Consider the following 19,431-nt stretch of genomic DNA (forward strand, 5'->3'; position numbering starts at 1 on the left):
TATTTTAAGATAGTTTTATAAAGAGATAACATTTAAGTGACCCTTAATTGATACAAGTTTATAAACTTAGAAACCCAAGTTTATAAAGGACTTGAAATATATGAAACATACACCAAATCTTATTATCTACCATATATTTTTTTAAGTGGTCATTTTATTTATTTGTTTGTTTGTTTTTATTTATTTATTTTAGATGAGGCAACCCTTAGTTGACCTCACAAACTTCAAGGACTTTTTCAGCTTACAATCTCTCTCTCTCTCTCTCTCTCTCTCTCTCTCTTTTTTTTTTTTTTTTTTTGTGCCTGCAGCACCTGGTCATCCTAGGTGGTCTCCCATCCAAGTACTAACCAGGCCCATCCCTGCTTAGCTTCTGAGATCAGATGGGATTGGGCTTGTTCAGGGTGGCATGGCTATAGACATCCTGTATTTTTGTTGACCAACTTTTCAATTTGGAATCTTTTTTTTCATTTTAGGTTTTTGGGCCACTTATATGCTGCAGAAGCCCTCATCTCTCTGGACAGAATATCTGATGCCATTACTCACTTGAACCCAGAGAATGTCACTGATGTCTCCTTAGGGATCTCTTCAAATGAGCAGGACCAAGGTTAATGAGGGCACATTTGATCAGAACTGGTCACCACTGCCTTCCTGTCATCACTCAGGATGTGTGGAAATTTAAGGGCACATTGTGGAGGGAAGGATGTTTTAGATTGGCTGTCTCTCCATTTTTGGCTGTACTTACTTTGTAATAATTGTTGAGCAGTAATTGCTGAGTAGATCTAGAAGTTGGTTATCACATGCTTTAAATTCTCAAAGGTCTTTTGCTTTGAGAATTTGAAAGGCTGATAGCATTAGAACAATTCATTTTGATTCTCCTACTGTATTTTTCTTTTTGGAGAGATCCCACAATCTAGAGGAAAGTGAAATACTGTATGCAAAAGTCAGTTTTAAATTGTGGCTAAGTTTTTTTAAGGGAGTGAGACTGACATTCACTTTATTCAAGGTTATTTCTCAGGCATCGGGTGGTAGGTGGTGATAACATCCTGATGTCTTTTAATAGAACCTTTACTACAAGAAAAGTAACTACTATGACGATTGCCTTGATATTAGATTTCCATTTCATAAAGAAAATTAGGTTTTTAGAATATATACTCTGTTTTCCTGCCTCAGATCTATTTTCATGTCTTTGTAGGATCAGACAAAGGAGAAAATGAAGCAATGGAATCCTGTAAGTGAGAACTTTTGCAAATACTTTAGCTTGGCCAGCGTCTCAAAGATTTAGACTCCAGCCTTCTGTGTCCTTCATTTGTCGGCCTGAGGAGCAGTGCCGTGCTTCATTCTGAGTAGCTCCTGGAGGCGGTGGATTGGGTTGCTCCCTTGCTCCTGGCCCAGCCTCTTCACCAGTGTCTGTGCTCTTCTTCCCCAGCTGGGAAGCGGGCCCCTCAGTGCTACCCCAGTTCCGTCAGCTCCGCCAGGACCGTGATGCTGTTCAACCTGGGCAGTGCCTACTGCCTGAGGAGCGAATATGACAAAGCCCGAAAGTGTCTGCACCAGGTGAGGCTAGAGAGGGCGATGCCAGCCCCTTATAAAACACTCAGCAAAGTGTGTGGAGTATGGGTTTCGTTATTTTGTTCGAAGCTTTTGGTCAGTTTATTAGACATTGGAATATTACTTTTCCAAACTTAAAAATATTCTTGCAAGGTAAACAACTGATCAGTGTTTCAAATGAACCTAATGGAGAGATTTCTTCTGATGATTTTAATAAAAATTTCTAAAGATTGGAAGCCATCTAAATAAGGGACCACTTAAATAATGGTGCATCCATATACTTTAAAACAATGCAGCTGTATACTAAAATGCTAAGACACCCACAGCATATTATTAAGAGAAATGAGCCAATGCAAAACAGTTTCTCTGTAATCCTGTATATGCATAAAGCTCTCTGAAAAGACACACCAGAAACTGCTAACATTGGTTTCAGGGGCTGCAGGATAAGTACCTTGTGGCTAGAGCACTAAAATGGGGAACTTTTCACTAGACACTCACCTACATTTTAATTTTGAGTTGTGTGAATCTGTATCTATTCAAAAAGTTAAATTACAGATACACTTTTCAGAAAGACAGGGTTCAGGAAGCCAGTACCAAATAAACTCCACATACTGGCAATGTATAACTAAAACAGACCTTGGAATTCTACCACTGAAATGATACCTCATCAGCAGGTCTCAAGGAAGCATCTGATTGGATTTCTTTAGGTCACCTCCTCATCCCTGGACCAGTCGTGGGCATGGGCCCTTACCTGTAGTGAGGCAGCAAGTCTCACTGCTGATAGTCCCAGAGAGATTTCACAGAATCAGAAGGGGATAATTCCTCCAAAGGTATCTATAGAGCACTTACTTCTGTGCTCAGCTGTGGGAATAAGTAAATAAGCGGGCATGATCCACCCTGCCCCCGTGGAGCTCACAGTGAGGAAACACCTTCCTGAAAAGGAAATCACAAGGTCAGAGGGTATGCAGAATGTTAAGATTTCTGTGATATAGAAAGTGTCTGTCGCATGGCATATTTACCAGCAGCACATGAGAGAGCCCACATCCTCATATGTTTGTCCGAGTAACTGAAATTGAAATTAAACCTATTCTCAAGAGATATGGTAGCTTCTAGAAATTTGCTTCCTGTGAAAGCCACCTCGTATCTAGCAATGATGATGCTTACTTAGCACATGGAAAATAACCATGAGTGATGTTTAGTGAACTTAGTGACATCCGGTCAGCATTCCTGATCCAAAATCAGAAAAGTTTAGTGATGGACTGTCCAGGGAGACACGTTTGGTATTATCTAGGAGTTGAGTACAGGAGTTAATTGGGTGAGAGTTCGGACGTTTCACTGTTCTCAGTGGAAAGATGAGGGCATTTAACAGCTCTTCAGAAAGTGCCATGGACCCCAGTGACTGCAGCGAACAGGGCTTTTGGTCCACAGTTATAGCATGTATGGTCTAGCTCAGGTTCTCGTGCAGCAGGTGGCCGTGGCAGCTGCCATGCTGGGAGAGACAGATGGGGTCAGGCCTGGCTCGGGATCTGAAGGGGGTTTTGTTTTGGTCCCTTGGTTTTGAGGTTAATCCAGTGGCTGGACGTTTGTTAATTGGGAGGCCTACCCCGCCCGGGAGGGCAGAACAATGATGTGGAGAGTTGGAAAGGGCTCCCACATAGATGTTTCGGAGGTTGCCTGCCCACCGCCGACCATTCTGAACAGCTCTTAAGCAAAAGACCATTAAGTCTCTGAATAGAAATAGCTCCAGACGGTGGTCAGTGCAAAGAACGACAAATGACCTGTGTTAACTCGCCACTCGGAGGGAAAATGGAGATTTTAATGTTTACAAAATGCTGTAACGGTGATCTTGCCTGTATAAAGCTAGGCCAAAGGTATAAAATCTCGTTTTCTGAACTGAGTTGTTACACCTCAGTGATATAAGAGGAAGGAAAGACTCCCCTCTTCCCTCGTGGGAAACTTAGGGGCGTGTGCTCTGGACGAGAATCCCCACGAGTCCACGATTTCTTCCAGTGCTGCCAGGAACTGACCTTGGGCGAGTGTCCGGCCCTCAGACATCCTCCACACTCCCACCTCAGCCCTCAATGCCCTCACTCCCTCTCTGCCTGTCAGATACCGACCCTGCAAGGACTATGGTGGGCTCCCCTTACCACAAAACTCCCCCGTTGAAAGAAACTCTTGTTTCTCTCCACATTCACAATACATGCTCTTCCCTCTCTCCCTAACGTTTAGGTACATTTGGATTATTAGTTACTTGCATGCTTGTTCCTTATCAGGGTAGGCCCCTATCTTGCCCTCACACCCACCCCTGGTAGAAGTACAGTCTCTGCTTAGATAACGGGAAAGAGCAAAGCAGTCTGGAAGCGTGAGCGCCCGGAACTGGGTGAGGAAATCCAATTGGAAAGTAAGGTGAGGAAAGGCTGCAGCCTGGAAAGGCCCGGACTGAGGAAGTGAACCTGTCACCTCAGCACCTCTGACCAGAGTGGTCCAGGCTCACCTTTCTCAGGACTAAATCAGAGAGAAACTGGTGGCTGGTGACATGGCTCTCAGATCTAGGAAAGGACAGCATGTTGCCTAAACAAATTATTTTATTTGACTAAAAATTACATGTTGAGTTTCATTGGTAGGGATCACGACAAAGGCACCCAAGGGCCACCAGAGCAGAACTGTAGTCGTCCCTAGGGGGTTGTGTGGGAATGAGCCTGAGTAAGTTTTCTAACTTGTCATTGGTAGGCCGACATACTCTTTTTTTTTTTTTTTTTTTTTTTTTGACATTACTTGGAGTTTGTGTCAAGCTGTTGGTTTCATGGATGTCTTTTCTTTTGTTTTGAGCAAAGGCGGCTTCAATGATCCATCCTAAAGAGGTACCTCCAGAAGCCATCTTACTGGCGGTCTACCTCGAACTGCAGAATGGTAAGTGATTCCCCTCTCTTCTTCAAAGAGCCTGAGATTTTTGGTGTCTCCCTTTTCTCTTCAAACTGGAGACTTTGCCTTCCTCGAAGACATTACCCATCAAATTCTTCTAAACAAAAGCGTAACAGGGCCAGGAAGTTGTTGGTATCTTACAAATTTCTACTTTTTGCAAGTTAAGCGTATTTCCTTTTATCTGTGAAAATGCAGAATAGCATAACTTCTGACACTTAATTATAATTAACACCTGCTAATTAACCTTTCTCTTAGGCAGGTGAAAGACTCTAATTGAGACCATGACTCAGAATGCCAGTTGCTCTGAGTCGTACACTGGAGTGTTTTGAACTGTTATCATTAATGAGTTTTAAAGAGTAAGCCAGTACTTACTGAAAATTATATTATCCTACCCTAAATCCAGGTGATACCTCTGGGGCATATACAGCCCTCAGGATGTGGCTTACTGGAAGAAAGCCCATGGGCCCTACGTAAGAGACAGTGTGAAGTAGAAAGAGACGTGAATGGGAGAAGTTGGAAGAGACAGAAATATTAAGAATGGAAAGTTATACCTTATTGTAGATCATGGGAATCCTTACAAGGCTCTCTTTTTATAGCGGAAGAAGTGACGATAAGTGCCTGGCACCCGGCAGGCCTTGGCTTCCTGAAAGGCATGTTGGGATTAGTACATGGTTCTAGATCCCTTCTGTGTAGTCTGCCTGTAGACACGTTCTTAACCTGAGCTATACCTTAGAATCAGTAGGGAGCTTTGAACAATCCCATTGCCCGTGTCGCACCCTAGATCTCTTGAATCAGAGTTTCCAGGGGTAAGATGGAGGCATTATGTGATTCCAGAGTGTAGCAAAGGTTGCTGACCACTGCTATTCTAGATCATCTTTTGCCTTCCTTGCAGGATTTTGACGGCTTGCTTTGTATGTGGTGGTATTGTTGTATGCTTTTTTTTTTTTTAACGGGAAGTGTTTTTGTAGGTAATACCCAGCTGGCCTTACAGATCATCAAAAGGAATCAGCTGCTCCCTACAGTGAAAACACTCTCTGAAATGAGAAAGAAGCCAGTGTTTCAGCCTGTCCACCCGATCCAGCCCATCCAAATGCCAGCTTTCACTGTACAGAGGAAGTGATATTTGTTCTTGGAAAACTGTTATCTGAGACCCAGGGGAGTATTTATGGGCCTTTTTAGTTGTAACACAGCAAAATGAATAAAAGACAGATGGTGAAGGGTGCTAGTTTTGAAGATACAATTTAAAATGATTCTAACTCCTGATTTTTTTTTTTTTTTTGCTGGAAGCTTACTTAAGATTAAGGATTCACAAACTCACTTTCATCTGGTTTTCTTTACTCTTTGCTAGACTATTAATTTTGAGCCATCATGTAATATATCTATGTCATAGGCAATTAAAACACGATCTTATCAGAACAGCCTTGTATAATATATTTTGTCTTTCTTGCAACTGTTAGAGTATTTTGGCATTGGAGATTTAGTGTTAAAGTTTTTAAAATTGAGAGAACATGAGCAGTAGATGTGTAGGCCATCCAGAAGCCGACCCGGAAGCAGAGGGGAGAAGCTGATGTGTTTTATGCCTAGTTATGACTACCAGGGCCAGCAAATGTGTACTAAAACCCAAAGGGCTAGTAAGATTGGGGTATGAAGAGATGACCGACCAAAAGAAGAGATGACTGAGCTAATAGGAATCAGTTAGCTTAAAAATCACACATGGCGATAAGCAGGGTTCAAGGAACTGGTCTTATGTCACCCTCCATGCCCTCAGGCAGAAGCAGTGATTCCAGAGTCTGTTAGCAGGGAGTTCAAGGTTTATTACTAACTCTTTCCAAGAGACAGGTATGTGTTGCAGGATCGGCATGGCCAAATTTGTCCATAGGGTCGATATGCTAACGTTAAGTAGGAGGAAAAAAGGCCCTACAGACTTGCTTTATAAGAGTTGGGTAATCCTCCTAGGTAAGGTCATGCTTGGTAGATTCGTCACAGCTTGCCAGGAAGGAGAGTATCTTGCTGTCTACATCTTTTTAGCTCCCTAATAGAGCCACCAAGTTCTGGTAGGTAAGTGTTACACGCTAGCTAAATCTGTGCGGTTCCTCAGTGTCACAATTAGCGAGGAAGTGTTTGGGTAAGTACATGATTTATCCAAAACCTTATCTGAATTGGTCTGGCTAAAATAAAACAGAGTTTGTAGGGATATACACTAGAACTGAGTATTTGTGATGTACTAGATGTTACCTACAGTGGCTCAGAGGGAGTTTTTTCCTCCACTTAAACATGGGCTAGCTGTGCATAGGGGCTCTGTTAGTCTTTTATCACATGGCAGATTTATTCCAGGTAGAAACAGAAAACAGAGGTGGCCTAGCTTCCTCGGGCTCCTTGAAACCTTTTCCAGATGAGACGAGAAGAGGACCCTTACGTTGCTCTGGCGATGGTCCAAGCCGGCATCCTCCGCCTTCCCAACCCCCCAGATAAGCCACAGCTCTGTGGGACCCACCCACCTGCTGCGGGATGGAAGCAGAGTTGCTCAGCCTGGGTCCTTTTTGGAAAGTGAATCCCAATCACTAGGATCCCACAGGGCCTTGGTATGTGAAAGAGGAAGTATACTCGAGGACAAAACACCTTTGGAGAAATCTCAAATTAGAACTTTCCCCGCTTGCTCGTTGGTTTATGGGAAAGCAGGAATTGCTATGACGCAGGTTAGGCCCCATGTTGCTAAATAAGAATACATTCGGCTGCGAGTAGCAAAAAATGGATCCATGGTTTAAAAGAAGAATGTTTTTCTCACTTGAGAAGGGGATTTGTAGGCAGCTATCTGCTGGCCTTGGTTCTAGTTCTCAGTGATGCCATCAGGGATTTGGGTCTATTTTACCATAACACTCTCCTTAGCATTCAGGTGTTCGTCCACATGGTCACAGGCTATACCAGCATTACATCTATAGGGAAGGCAAAAGCAGCCTGTCTTAATAGACTATCAGGGACAAAGCTTCCCCAGAAAACCCCAGCAGATCTCAGCTTACATCTCCTGTGTCACATTTAGTCACGTGGAGGTCCTTAACTGCAGGGGAGGCTGGGAAAGAAGTGCAGTTGCTGGGATAGTCCATTAAATGCTTTCAGCCCGAGGACTATGTATGACACACTGTTGTCAAATTAGCATTCCAACAGCCCTGATTTGCTTTCTACAGCCCACCCTCTGCCGATCCCAGCACATTAAATGTAAGCTTTTCCCCTCTGTGACTATACTGGCTGCATCAGCCAGGAAGGCTTCTTCTCACCCATTTTCTCTGCCTGCATTTGTTAACACCACCTGCTGACTATGCTAAAAGGTTTCAGATGCCACTTCCCTGAACTTTGACCTCACTGTCCCCAATTTTTCCCCTTTTGTGTCTCCTGATACATACCTTTTCTTCTGTGGTAGTTTCCTGTAGTTCAACAGATGTGGGTGCTGTAGGTGTCAACCTCAAAGGATGGCTGCTTCTTTGATGGCAGTGCGAAATTCTCAGAAGAGCCCCATTAGCTTCTGTTAAAGCTCTGCCACCCATTTAGCTGCAGCATCTGCAAAATGGTGCAAACTTCATCTCGGGGATCCCGTCACAGACCCAATGAGAACGTGATTGCAGTCTCCAAAATTGAAAGGCACGAAGAGCTGGGGTAACCTTCCATTTTGACCCCTGGCTCACCCTATAGGAGGGTTCCCGCAGAGGTCTGCTCTAGCCATGTCCTTGACTGGCATCTAGGCCCAGTGACCTCTCTTGGTCCCCTTCCACCTGCCTGCACATGGGCGTTGCTCACCCTCTGCTACCTCTGTCATAACAGCATGCCCTGACTGACATTTCCACCCCCAGTCCCTTACCCAACTAGTTAACTGGGAGCGCTGCCCCTTACTTAACCCAAGTGACTGAGCAAATGCCCTGACCACTCGAGGTTTTTCTGACCTGTTTGCAAAATGAGAGTACCTTTCCTCAGAGCCCAGTATGAGGATTAAAATGAGATGTTAGGTGCAAAGCGTACCTGGTAGACCTTTAATACATGTGAGCCCACTCGCCTCTCCTGTTGCCTAAAGGACCTGCTTGGCCCAGTCACTCTCAACACTGCGTTCCCTCTCTGTGTCTCCCATGTCCCTTCTTGGGAGCCACCTGGAAAAAAGTGATGGCATCGGGGACCCTGGAGCCAGACTGGCTTCAAAACTTCATTCTCACACTGGAACAAGTTTGATGTGACAGAGATTGTTTTGCTTCTTTGTGCCTCAGCTTCTCCATCTGTAAAATGATATGAGCAGGGTTAGAATGAGGTTTAAGGGCCTGGTCATTGTTACTATTGCTGGATGTGCCTGGAGCTCCACATGTTCGAAGGGAAGCGCCATAAAGTTCACTGTGTGATATAAAGGGTATCAAACGGACTGTTGCAGAACCACTGACATTGTGGAGGTAGCACTGCAGGTGGGTGGCAGGGAACAGGGGACTCCTCGAGGTAAGTATGTCCAGTGTCTGGTGCATAGTAGTTGTTCAGTAAATACTGGCATCTCAGGTTCTCGTCTCGTTCTTACCTACCTTGCGCAATAGGCCCTTATCCCATGATGACAAGAGGTCCCGCGTCTCTCTGGCTCAGGTCCCTTCTCCCACCCCTTCATCCTCCCCACGCCTATGACAGCCTGCAGCGCAGCTCTGACTCCTGCCCAGGGGATCCTCAGGAACATCACGGTTTCTTCATGGTACCTGCTTCAGTCCACCCTACCCTGCTTATACCCCATGTGTTGCCCACACGGGATTCTCAGCCATCTCCCAAAAGAAGTCACCATTTCCCACCCCCAGGACTTTGCTTTGGTCTCTTCCACTCCCTAGAACTTTTCCAGTTTCAGTGTGTCCACGTCCTGGCCATCTCGCAGTACTTCTCTGTGCCCCTAACCTGCAAGGAGATTCCTCTTCTTAAGCCCTAAGTCTTCCTTCATTCCATGCATGCTTACAGAGGGCAGTTCTGGGCTGGTGAGCTTTTTTGTTGAGCCCTATGATAACTCGGCCAATTTGCAGGCAAAGTGTATGTTCTGTTCTTTGTCAACTGTTTTCTTCCCCCTCCTGGATTGCATTTTGAAGACAGCTGTGTATTATACAGTGTGGATTGTTCTATGTGAACAATAAAATCTTCTGAACAGAATTTTTGATGATGTTCTTTCTAGGCCTGACAATACCACAGGAACTACTTCTTTCAAGGTGAGGATGGCCTATTAACATAATCCCAAGATTCTTAGGGCCTCAGCATCCTTGACCCTCTGAGCCTTATCAAGTAAGAGTTAAATAGTGGTCCAACACGGGTGGGTTACTGGTGATACTCAGCTGGTAACCAGACCCATATGTACACAAAGCAAGCCATTTACACATTCAGCTTCCTTTTCTCCCTGGCGCTGGGGTAGGAGTGGGGGTGCCACGGGAGGAGGCAGGGAAGTTCATTAGCCCCCTCATTTGGGGCAAAGGAGATCCGTGTGGTGACAAACAATTGTCCTAGAGGATTTAGGAGGATTTGGCGAAGTGTCCCTGTGGGCCCCAAGCCTCCTCCTAATCCGGTCCACATTTCAGACTACTTAGGATCGCATTAAATGTCAAAGCCAGCATTTAGGGAAATATCTACATTTCGTATGCATCGCCCAGGTCAAAAGAAAAGCTGAAATGAACCTTCCCTTCTAGTATTTGGTGCTAGAAGCGCTCTGTGTGGTCCGGAGTGTGAATGGGGAGAGGGGGGCGGTGCCCTTGCGGCCTCCAGGCCCAGGAATGCGAGCTTTTCACATGTAGAAAATGCTAATGCTTTGTTCCAGCCTCTGCCTCCCTGAGGCTTGGAGGCGCCCAGCCGGATTGTCACAGCTGCATTTGCATGTGAGCGGGGCCCCTTGTCCTCATCCCCACCCCCATCTCTCCCCTCCCCCCAGCACAGCTTTACTGGGGACTTCTGGGACTGGTGGAAAGACCATCTGCAAATGGCCTCTGCCATCATTTATTTTAATTCCCGCTAAGGCTACACAGGTAGCCTATTCGGAAATTTTCTGAATATCTTTCCCCCGAGGCACCAGGCAGGTGAATTTTTACTCCAATTTTGTGATGTTATTTAACACTTTCAGTTATTTTATATGAAACAACTTATTCCATCAAGGAAGATCAAGGCGTTGGATGTCAAGTTTCACATTAATGTGGCAAGAACCCTGCATTCGTTGTGACACTTTCCAAGCGCTCCAAACTAACCAAAGAGTCATGAGGCAGCCGGAGCGCAGATGCGCGGTTTTAAAGCGGCTGCCTTGGCGGCCCGGGCCGCGCGAGACGGACTCTATCCCTGGGCGTCGTTCTTGGGCCTCGGGACCCAGAGCGCCACCTGCTGGCGGAATGGTCGTCTGGCTCGGTGAACGAGTCTCGGAAGAGCGGGGGTACTGTCAAGTCTGGAGCGCCCCTTCTCCCCAGCGAGGCTCCACATTTACCGGCTTGGAAACCCACCCCAATCCGAGGCGTGCAGCGCGTTGGAGGTCCAGCATTTCCTAGAGTTGAGCTTTAGCTCTGGCTGACCAACCCGGGGCCCAAAGATACAAACGGAAAACCGCATCCTGCCCCCCAAATGTACTGTTTCCTTCAGTGGTTATGGCATTTATTTGATTCATTCATTTCTTTTCATTTTACTTATTTTCTTGTATTTACTTAATTAGACTTATTTATTTTACTTTATTTTAGTTATTTTTTTTAGTTTTTATTTTGTATTCCACTTTATTTGGTTTATTATTTCATGTCATAATCATTTCATTTTACTGATTTAATTTGTTTCCATTGTGTTTTTTCTCTATCACATTTTTAAATTTAATTTTACTTTCATTTATTCATTTTATATTTTACTTGTTTCATATTCTTTTATTTGTGGCTTTTGTATTTTCCTGCCTCTGAATTTTGAGAAATAGTGAAAACAAATTCTACCTCAGCTAATTATTTTAGGGCGTTTGTCTGATTTCCATAACTAAACTGGAAGTGCCTAAAAGTCAGGGATAAGGTTTGATGTCACTATTGGGCCATGGAAATGCATTAATTGACTGAAAGTCATTAATAACTATGTCTTCAGTTGACACAGTGTAAAACACTCATAGCTTGTCCTATGAATTCGGTTTCTGAACTCCATCAAGGTACATGCACATTGCAAGGCACATTGCCAGGTATACAAGGCAGAAGTCAAGGTGAGAGCACAGAGACCAACCTGTAGAGATCTGAACCAAACAGGACAGAGACAAAGACCCAAGAATTCCGAACAGCTCCTCATTGAGGAAGTGTCATTTCAGGTGGACAGATAAAGAGGAACAGGATGCTGCTGCAGATGATTGGATGACCAGGGACATGTTCTAGATCAATAAAACACACTGCAGAGAACCTTAGCCGCCAAGAGAAAGTTGTCTGTAATTTGATAGGCAAAGTGTTATTTATGAGGGAAGTCTCAGTCTTCAGACTCTGTGGTTCTGTGGGTCCCACAGAGGGCCTTAGCACTTGCGACTCCCCTGAGAGATCACGTGCATTATGGTGTGTGTTCTGGGTTATTTAGGAGAAGGGGAAAATGAGTCACTATTTGCTACTGATTCTCTAGAAAGTACTATAAAGTACATTTCTGAATTTTCACCTTCTCCAAACTTTTATTTTGAAAAATATTTAACTATATGCTTTTTTTTTTTTTAAATGAACTTTAAGAGTAAGATGTGGACATGATTCTTCACCAAGAAATGTTAACATTGATACAACAATTTTATTTAATAATACACAATTAAAATGCCCTTTATTGCTATTTTCCTCTTGATCCAGCATCTACCTCAGGATCCTGTATTGTATGCATTCGTCACAAGTCGTCTTTAATTCAGAACATTCCCCTAACCATTTTGGTCACTCCTGACTTTGATAGTTTTGAGGGCCCCAGACCAGTGGTTCTGGAGAAGTTTTCTCCACCCAGATTTATCTGATTATTTCTCAATACTGTACATGCATTTTTATGGGGAGATGGCCCATTATTTTCATTCATGACATCTCCCCCAAGCTGAAGGCCCTCTCCTCAGAAGCCAGGACTGTAGTTTCTTAAAAAGTTTTCTGTTCTTGCTTTCCTGTCTGTTTATATTCCAGCACCACTATCCTTATACCACTCCCCAAGCCCCGCCCACCCCACCCCCCACCCCCCACCCCCGCCAAAAAAAGAAAGAAAGCACCAAGACTCTGAAATGTCCCTTTCTAAAAACAGCACATTTTCCAAGTTGAGAAACTCAGCTTTCTATTCCCATTTAATTATTATGGCTTTCGTTAGCGCTAATCACCAGAAAGGGAGGGAGGAATCTGGGAGCAAGGGAAATTGGTTGCGACCCATGCAACGGTTAAAAAAAACGTTGGCCATAGGGAACCCGAATCAGGAGATGAACCAGTGGTGAGAAGCTAGTAGCCACCGCTGTCTCTGCTGGAGCCACACCTGCTGAAATATGAGGTGGGCAGCAGTCCCGAGTTGGGGATTAACCCTTCTGCATGTGGGGGCAGATCTTTGGGGGCCTCTAGCTAAGGTAGAGCTTTATGGGATTGGAGACGGGCAGGAATGGGAGGGAGTATAAAGATGGAGCCCAAGAAATCTACAGCGGTTCGTTTGCTTCCGTAGGCCATCTGGGTTTTCCTTTGCTGAGAAGGAAAAAGGAACTTTTTCATTATGATCTAAAATAGAGGTAAGTTTAGGGTGCTGCTGCATGGCTGGATTTCCACCCTTCAAAATCTCACTCGGCTTGAAAAAGGCCTTAATTAGGTCTAGTGGCCCTAACTCGACCTGCAAGGCCAGTATTCCTTTTTTTAGAGGGTGATCCTACTGAATTAAAATTCAATTAATCCGACTTTAAGGGCCAGAAAAACTATTTGTGAAAAATCATTAAACAGCACGTAAAACCCTTTGAGGAACAGTGAATACTAGGAGAGGTACAGCCCAGCTTTTGTTAAAGTACTTTGAGCCCAACGAGTTAACTTTTTTAAGGAATTTTAACAAGATAGTGGTCAAAGTGGAATTTGTTCATGTAGTTTATTTAAGGTTTTACAAGGCCCTGCAAAGAGTCCCTCCCCTGAGCCCGGACAAGAAGAGAGTTTGGTAACAACGTGCTGAGAGGTGCAACCTCGGGGGCATTTTGAAATCTGTGAGGAAACAAAACAACTGGCCCGAACCCTTCAGAAATGTCAGGGTCCTGAAAGACAAAGCAGGGCTGGAGAAGTGTCCCGGATTCAAGGGGACGACAGAGACGTGACCCCTGTAGGCAGCGTGCCACCCTGGGCTGGGTCCTGGGAAGGGGCAAACCAATGTGCCCAGAAAGGACGTTATTGGGACAACTGGTGAAATGCGAATACCATCTGGGGATTAGATAGTAGTACTGTATCAACGCTAAATTTCCTGATTTAGATAACTGTGCTCTGGCTATATGAGATAGTGTTTGTGTTCTTAGGAAACGCACGAAGAAGTGATTAGGGATGGGGGGCATCGTGTCCCCTCCCGAACAGTTGAGAAAAAACAATTTTATATATATAACATATACATAACACATATGCACATATATAATAGTATGTATATATATACTTATATATGCAGAGGGGGAGAGGGAGCCTAACGCAAATGGGGAAAGGTTAACATTTAGGGACTCTAGGCGAAGGCAATATGGGAGTTCTTTGTATTATTGTAATTTTTTTCTACATTTAAATTATTTCAAAATGCAAAGTAAACGAAAATAAAAATAAGTAAAACTAAATGAGAGCTAAAAACTTAAGAAGAGCTAAAAGCTAAACTGAAAGAGAAGGGTGGGATATAGGGAAATAAAATGTTCGCATCAGAGGACATTTGTTGATTTCCTCCTCCTAGATAATACCCTAATAAGATGGGTGCAAGCAGGGTGCACAAGAATTAGGAATCCCCCTAAGAGAGGTTTATAACCTGTCTGAGGACCTAAGGTACTTGCTTGCAACCACTGAAAACCCTCAGTCATCTATACATCCAGCATCCAGCATTAAAGAATCACTGAGGGCCATTGGTACCCAGACTAGAGTCTGTGACTTAGCCTCTGCCTCCAAGGAGCTGGCAGTTTTATAAGGGCAACAGACGTGTAAAATTACTGTAGTGTCTTGACAGGACCTGTACTAGTGGCATGGATGTGGGAGTCTGTGTCTCGGTCCAGGGAGGGAACATACCAGAAATGACTAACTTCCCAGACGGATCCCTTAAAGTAGATTTCGAAGGCTGAGTAGTTTTCCAGTAAAAGAGAGTTGTGAGCAATGGTAGAGGGACAGTCTGCCAAAGCACAGAGGTAGGAGACAGTATGCAATTGCTGAGCAATATTTCGGCAAGTTCACACTGAACAAAGGCAACAGGCTAGAGGCTGGACAGATGAGTCATTGCTGGAGGGCTTAGAGAAGGCCAGGGTCTCTGAGCTAAGATTTGAAGAGGGAGATTGCCATGGATGCATGAAAGCTATGTATTGCACACAGATGGAGGGAATGTCTGGTACAAAAGCACAGAGGTCAGGAATGAGCAAATCCCACTGCGAGGGCTGGTAAATACCCTGGAGTCCAGGAGTCTGCACAAGGTAGGGTTGTGCAAGGTGTTTGCTTCTCACCTGAGCCTGCCTGTTTTCATGTAAATCCTCAGCCTATAGTCCCATGGTCAGGGTCAACTCAGAAAAACAGAAATGACTTTACATATTTATACAGAGAGAATTTAACAGAGAGATTTAATTGGACAGGTGATAGAACCCAGAGGTCAGCTAGAGCAGGAAACTGCTGACACTCCTTGGCTGGAGGGTCAAAGAAAGAGATAATGTTCCCAGAACCCGGGGGCTGAGGTCACCTGCTGCAAGCTGAAATGGCAACGGACATGGAACCCGAGCCATGGAAGAGATGCGTCCATGGCCGAAGGCTGAAGTTGCTACTCAAGCCAGAGAAAGAAGGGAAGGAATGTCATGGCTTTTCCCTTCTTCTCACTCTTCAATCAACTGCTAGCTTCCTATTGGCCAAACCCAGCCAAACCCCGGAACCTGAGGATACAACACTGCAAGGAATAGCCTCTCTGTGATACAGAACAGAGCAGGGGAGAGCAAGGAACAATCTGAGGGCGCACAGGCCCAGAAGCAAGACTTGTCCAGGAATTGTTTTCTGTCCTATATGGAAATCGCACAGTCCTTTTGGTACCAATATCAACATAAACTCATTCAATACCCCAGCGTTCTACAGCCTCGGAAATGATACCACCATTTATTCAACTACTCAGGCCAAAACTGCACCTCCACTCCCACCTCTAGAGTTTTACCTTTCTCTCATCCAATACATCAGCAAATCTCCTGGCTCTTCCTTCCTTCCTTCCTTCCTTCCTTCCTTCCTTCCTTCCTTCCTTCCTTCCTCCCTCCCTCCCTCCCTCCCTCCCTTCCTTCTTTCCTTCCTTCCTTCCTTCCCTCTCTCTTTCTCTCTTTCTTTTCTTTCTTTCTTCTTTCAAAATATACTATAGCCAAAGCAAACCTGAGAAGAACAAAGCTAAGGGTATCATGCTCCCTGAGTACACAAACTCTATTACAAAGCTATAGTGATTAAAACAGAATGGTTATTGGCATAAAAACAGACACATAGATGAAGGGAACAGAAGAGAGAGCTTAGAAATAAACCCACATCTACATGCGCAGTAAATTTATGACAAAGGAGCCAAGAATATACAATGGGTAAAGGATAGTTTCTTGAATAAATGGTGCTGGGAAAATTGGGCAGCTACATGCAAAAGAATAAAACTGATCACTAACTTACACCATAAACAAAACTTAAGTCAAAATGAATTAGACTTAAACATAAGACTTGAAACCATAAAACCCCTAGAAGAAAACATAGGCAGTAAGCTCCTTGACATAGATCTTAGAGATGATTTTTTGATCCAATACCAAATCAAGGGTAACAAAAGCAAAAATAAACAAGTGAGACTACGTTAAACTAATAAGCTGAAGCACAGCAAAGGAAACCATCAAGAAAATGAAAAGGCAATGCACCGAATAGGAGAAAATATTTACAAATCATACATCTGATCAGGGAATAATATCCAAAATGTATAAAGAACTCATATAACTCAATAGCAAAAATAATAATAATAATAATTTGATTAAAAATGGGCAGAAGATCTGAATAGACATCTTTCCAAAGAAGACAGACAAAGACAAACAGATGGCCAACAGATACAGGATGATGCAAATCAAAACTACAATGAGATAATACCTTCCACCTGTTAGATTGGCTATTTTCAAAAATATGAGAAATAACAATGCTGGCAATGTTGTGGAGAAAGGGGAAGACTCGTGCCCTGTTGGTGGGAAATAAATTGGTATAACCCTACAGAAAACAGTATGAAGTTACCTCAAAAAGGTAAAAATAGAGCTACCATATGACCCAGCAAACCCACTCCTGGATATTTATCTGAAGAAAACAAAAACACTTAATCAAAAAGATATACGCACCCGCCATATTCATTGCAGCATTATTTACAATATGCAAGATATGGAAACAATGTAAGTGTCCATTGCTGGATGCAAGGATGTGTGTGTGTGTGTGTATACATCAACATAAACTCATTTATATATACACATACACACACACACATATCACACACACACACACACACACACACACACACACACACTCGATAGAGTACTATTAAGCCATAAGAAAGAATGTACTCTTGCCATTTGCGACAGGGATAGACCTTGAGGGTTTTATGCTAAGTGAAATAAATCAAACAGAGAAAGACAAACACTGTATGATCTCTCTTATATGTGAAATCTAAAAAAAAAACAAATAAACCTAAGCTCATAGATACAGAGAACAGATTGGTAGTTGGAAGAGGCAAGTGGGAGAAGAGAAATAGGCAAACTGGTTTTGTTTGTTTAAATAAACTGAAGTAATAATTTTGAAAAAACAAAACTATATTGTACTTTGTAAATTTGAAGAGGCACGTTTCCCCCCATATGTTAGTGTTTCTGGGATTGAGGGCGCAGAACGTTAAACTGGTCGAGGAGTTTTATAGTGGTGGGTAATAACGGCCTATGCTACAGTTATCCTTGAGGCTTCACCAAACACTCCCCAACTTGGTTGCATGAAACCACCCCATTTTACTATCCTCACAACTTATATGAGTCTGGAATTCAGCAGAGATACCATGACCATCTATTCTCTACACAGCGGCCAAAGCGATCCTTCTAAATCATAAATCAGATCACATGACTCCCTTGACCTAAACCCTGTACTAGCTTCTCAACACCCGGAATAAAATCCGAAGTCCTAGCTTTGATTATGAGGCCCTGTATAACCAGGCCTCTGACTTCACTTCTGACCCAATTTTCTGCCTGTGCTGACACCACTATGGTTTTTCACTGCTGTTACCCTCTTCTCATTCCGGCCTTTGCCCCATGTCACCTCCCCAGAGAGGCCTTCTTTGACTTCTCCATTTAAAATAGCACCCCACCCCCAGTACTCTCGGTCGCCTAACCCTGCTTTGCTTTATAGCACTGATCGTGAGAAGCCAATACACTTCACATTCACTTATGTGTATGTATCCCTCTTCAAGGGAGGGACCGTTTTGTTCACTGCTACCTTCCCAAAGCCTGGCACATAGTAGTAAGTAGGTGCTCAACAAATATGCGATGGGTGAATCCAACTATTGCCTCACTTCCTCACTGTATTACCTGGAGTAAGTCATTCATCCAGTCGGTTGGCAGGTAAGCTAGAGGCTGGCCGTTCCTGCATGGCCTCACTCACGTACTCATTAGTTGGTCATTGGCAGTGGGGTGAAGGGGTTAACTGGGTCACAGGTCTGTCATCCTCCAGCATGTTGGCCCAGATGATCACAGAGGTTCAAGGGCAGTAAGAGGGCAAGCTTCGAATACTTTCAGGTTCCTGCTTATGTCACATTTGCTACTGTCCCATGAGCAAAAGCATATCACATGGTCATCCCAGAGGCATTGTGAGAGAGCACACAAAAAGACGGTGATGGAGGGAAACGCGAACAGCTCGGCGACCATGACTACTACAGTCTGTCCCATCAGGTGAAAATGTTAAATTTCGGGACAGAATTAACAGCTAAAGTGCAATGGGATTGGGGCGTGGCAAGGAGGAGAAATGACTTCTGACCCCAGGCGATGGAAAATCACTGGCCTTTGAGTTGGCCTTAAAGGACAGGTGGATTTAGATGGATGGAGATGGAGGCTAAGGACATTTCAGATGACATAGGATCAAAGTGTTTAGAGGTAAAAATATTGTTAGTAATAATAAGTATAACAACAACATAGATCGTGATCATTTCCTGAGCTTTACATGCACCAGACTCTGAGTTAAATGCTTTAAATGCATTATCTCATTTACTCCTAATAATCATCTAGAAAGCTAGGGTATATTTTTATCCCAATTTTATAGTAAAGGAGAACAAGGCCCAGAGACAGGTTTTTTTAGATATACCAAAAACACAATCCATAAAAGAATAAATTGATAAACTGAACTTTATCGAAATTTAACATTTCTTCAGAGGAAAGAGAATGAAAATACAAGCAACAGACTGGGAGAAAATTCTTTGCAAAGCGTGTACCTGATAAAGGATTTACATCCGAAAAATATATAAAAACTCTCAAATAATAAGAAAAAAACTCAATAAAAGAAAACAAAAACAAAAACAGAACCCTACACAAAAAAAGGCAAAAGCTTTGGACAAACGCTTCACCAAGGAAGACCTAGGATTTGCAAATAAGCACATGAAAAGACACTCAACGTCATTAGACATTAGAGACATGAACATTAAAACCACAGTGAAATATTACTGTATGTCTATTAAAATGGCTAAAATTAAAAAAATGAAATAGATCTTAAAACTTTTGATGAGGATGTGGACAAAACTGAACTCTCTCATACACTGCTGGTAGAAATATAAAATAGTGCAACC

At 43.5% G+C, this 19,431-nt stretch overlaps 1 protein-coding gene and 1 pseudogene across 4 annotated transcripts in view; one reads left to right on the forward strand and one right to left on the reverse strand.

Annotated features, from left to right (window-relative positions):
* The window catches only part of CNOT10 (CCR4-NOT transcription complex subunit 10), a 53,677-nt gene extending 47,789 nt beyond the window's left edge, over positions 1 to 5,888 (forward strand). For 2 of the 4 annotated variants that reach the window (XM_016140755.2, XM_016140754.2), the window contains exons 15-20: positions 474 to 604; positions 1,193 to 1,228; positions 1,427 to 1,554; positions 2,256 to 2,378; positions 4,383 to 4,458; positions 5,439 to 5,888. In XM_016140755.2, coding sequence (XP_015996241.1) covers positions 474 to 604; positions 1,193 to 1,228; positions 1,427 to 1,554; positions 2,256 to 2,378; positions 4,383 to 4,458; positions 5,439 to 5,590 — 646 coding nt within the window. In that variant the 3' untranslated portion in view covers positions 5,591 to 5,888. The remainder of the gene's footprint in view (positions 1 to 473; positions 605 to 1,192; positions 1,229 to 1,426; positions 1,555 to 2,255; positions 2,379 to 4,382; positions 4,459 to 5,438) is intronic. The other 2 variants (XM_016140756.2, XM_016140757.2) reach the window with 1 other exon arrangement.
* On the reverse strand, positions 300 to 418 carry LOC118602506 (annotated as a pseudogene).
* Positions 5,889 to 19,431: the final 13,543 nt, after the last annotated feature.

The sequence above is a fragment of the Rousettus aegyptiacus genome, unplaced genomic scaffold, assembly GCF_014176215.1.
Source record: "Rousettus aegyptiacus isolate mRouAeg1 unplaced genomic scaffold, mRouAeg1.p scaffold_m13_p_4, whole genome shotgun sequence".
Taxonomy (NCBI): domain Eukaryota; kingdom Metazoa; phylum Chordata; class Mammalia; order Chiroptera; family Pteropodidae; genus Rousettus; species Rousettus aegyptiacus.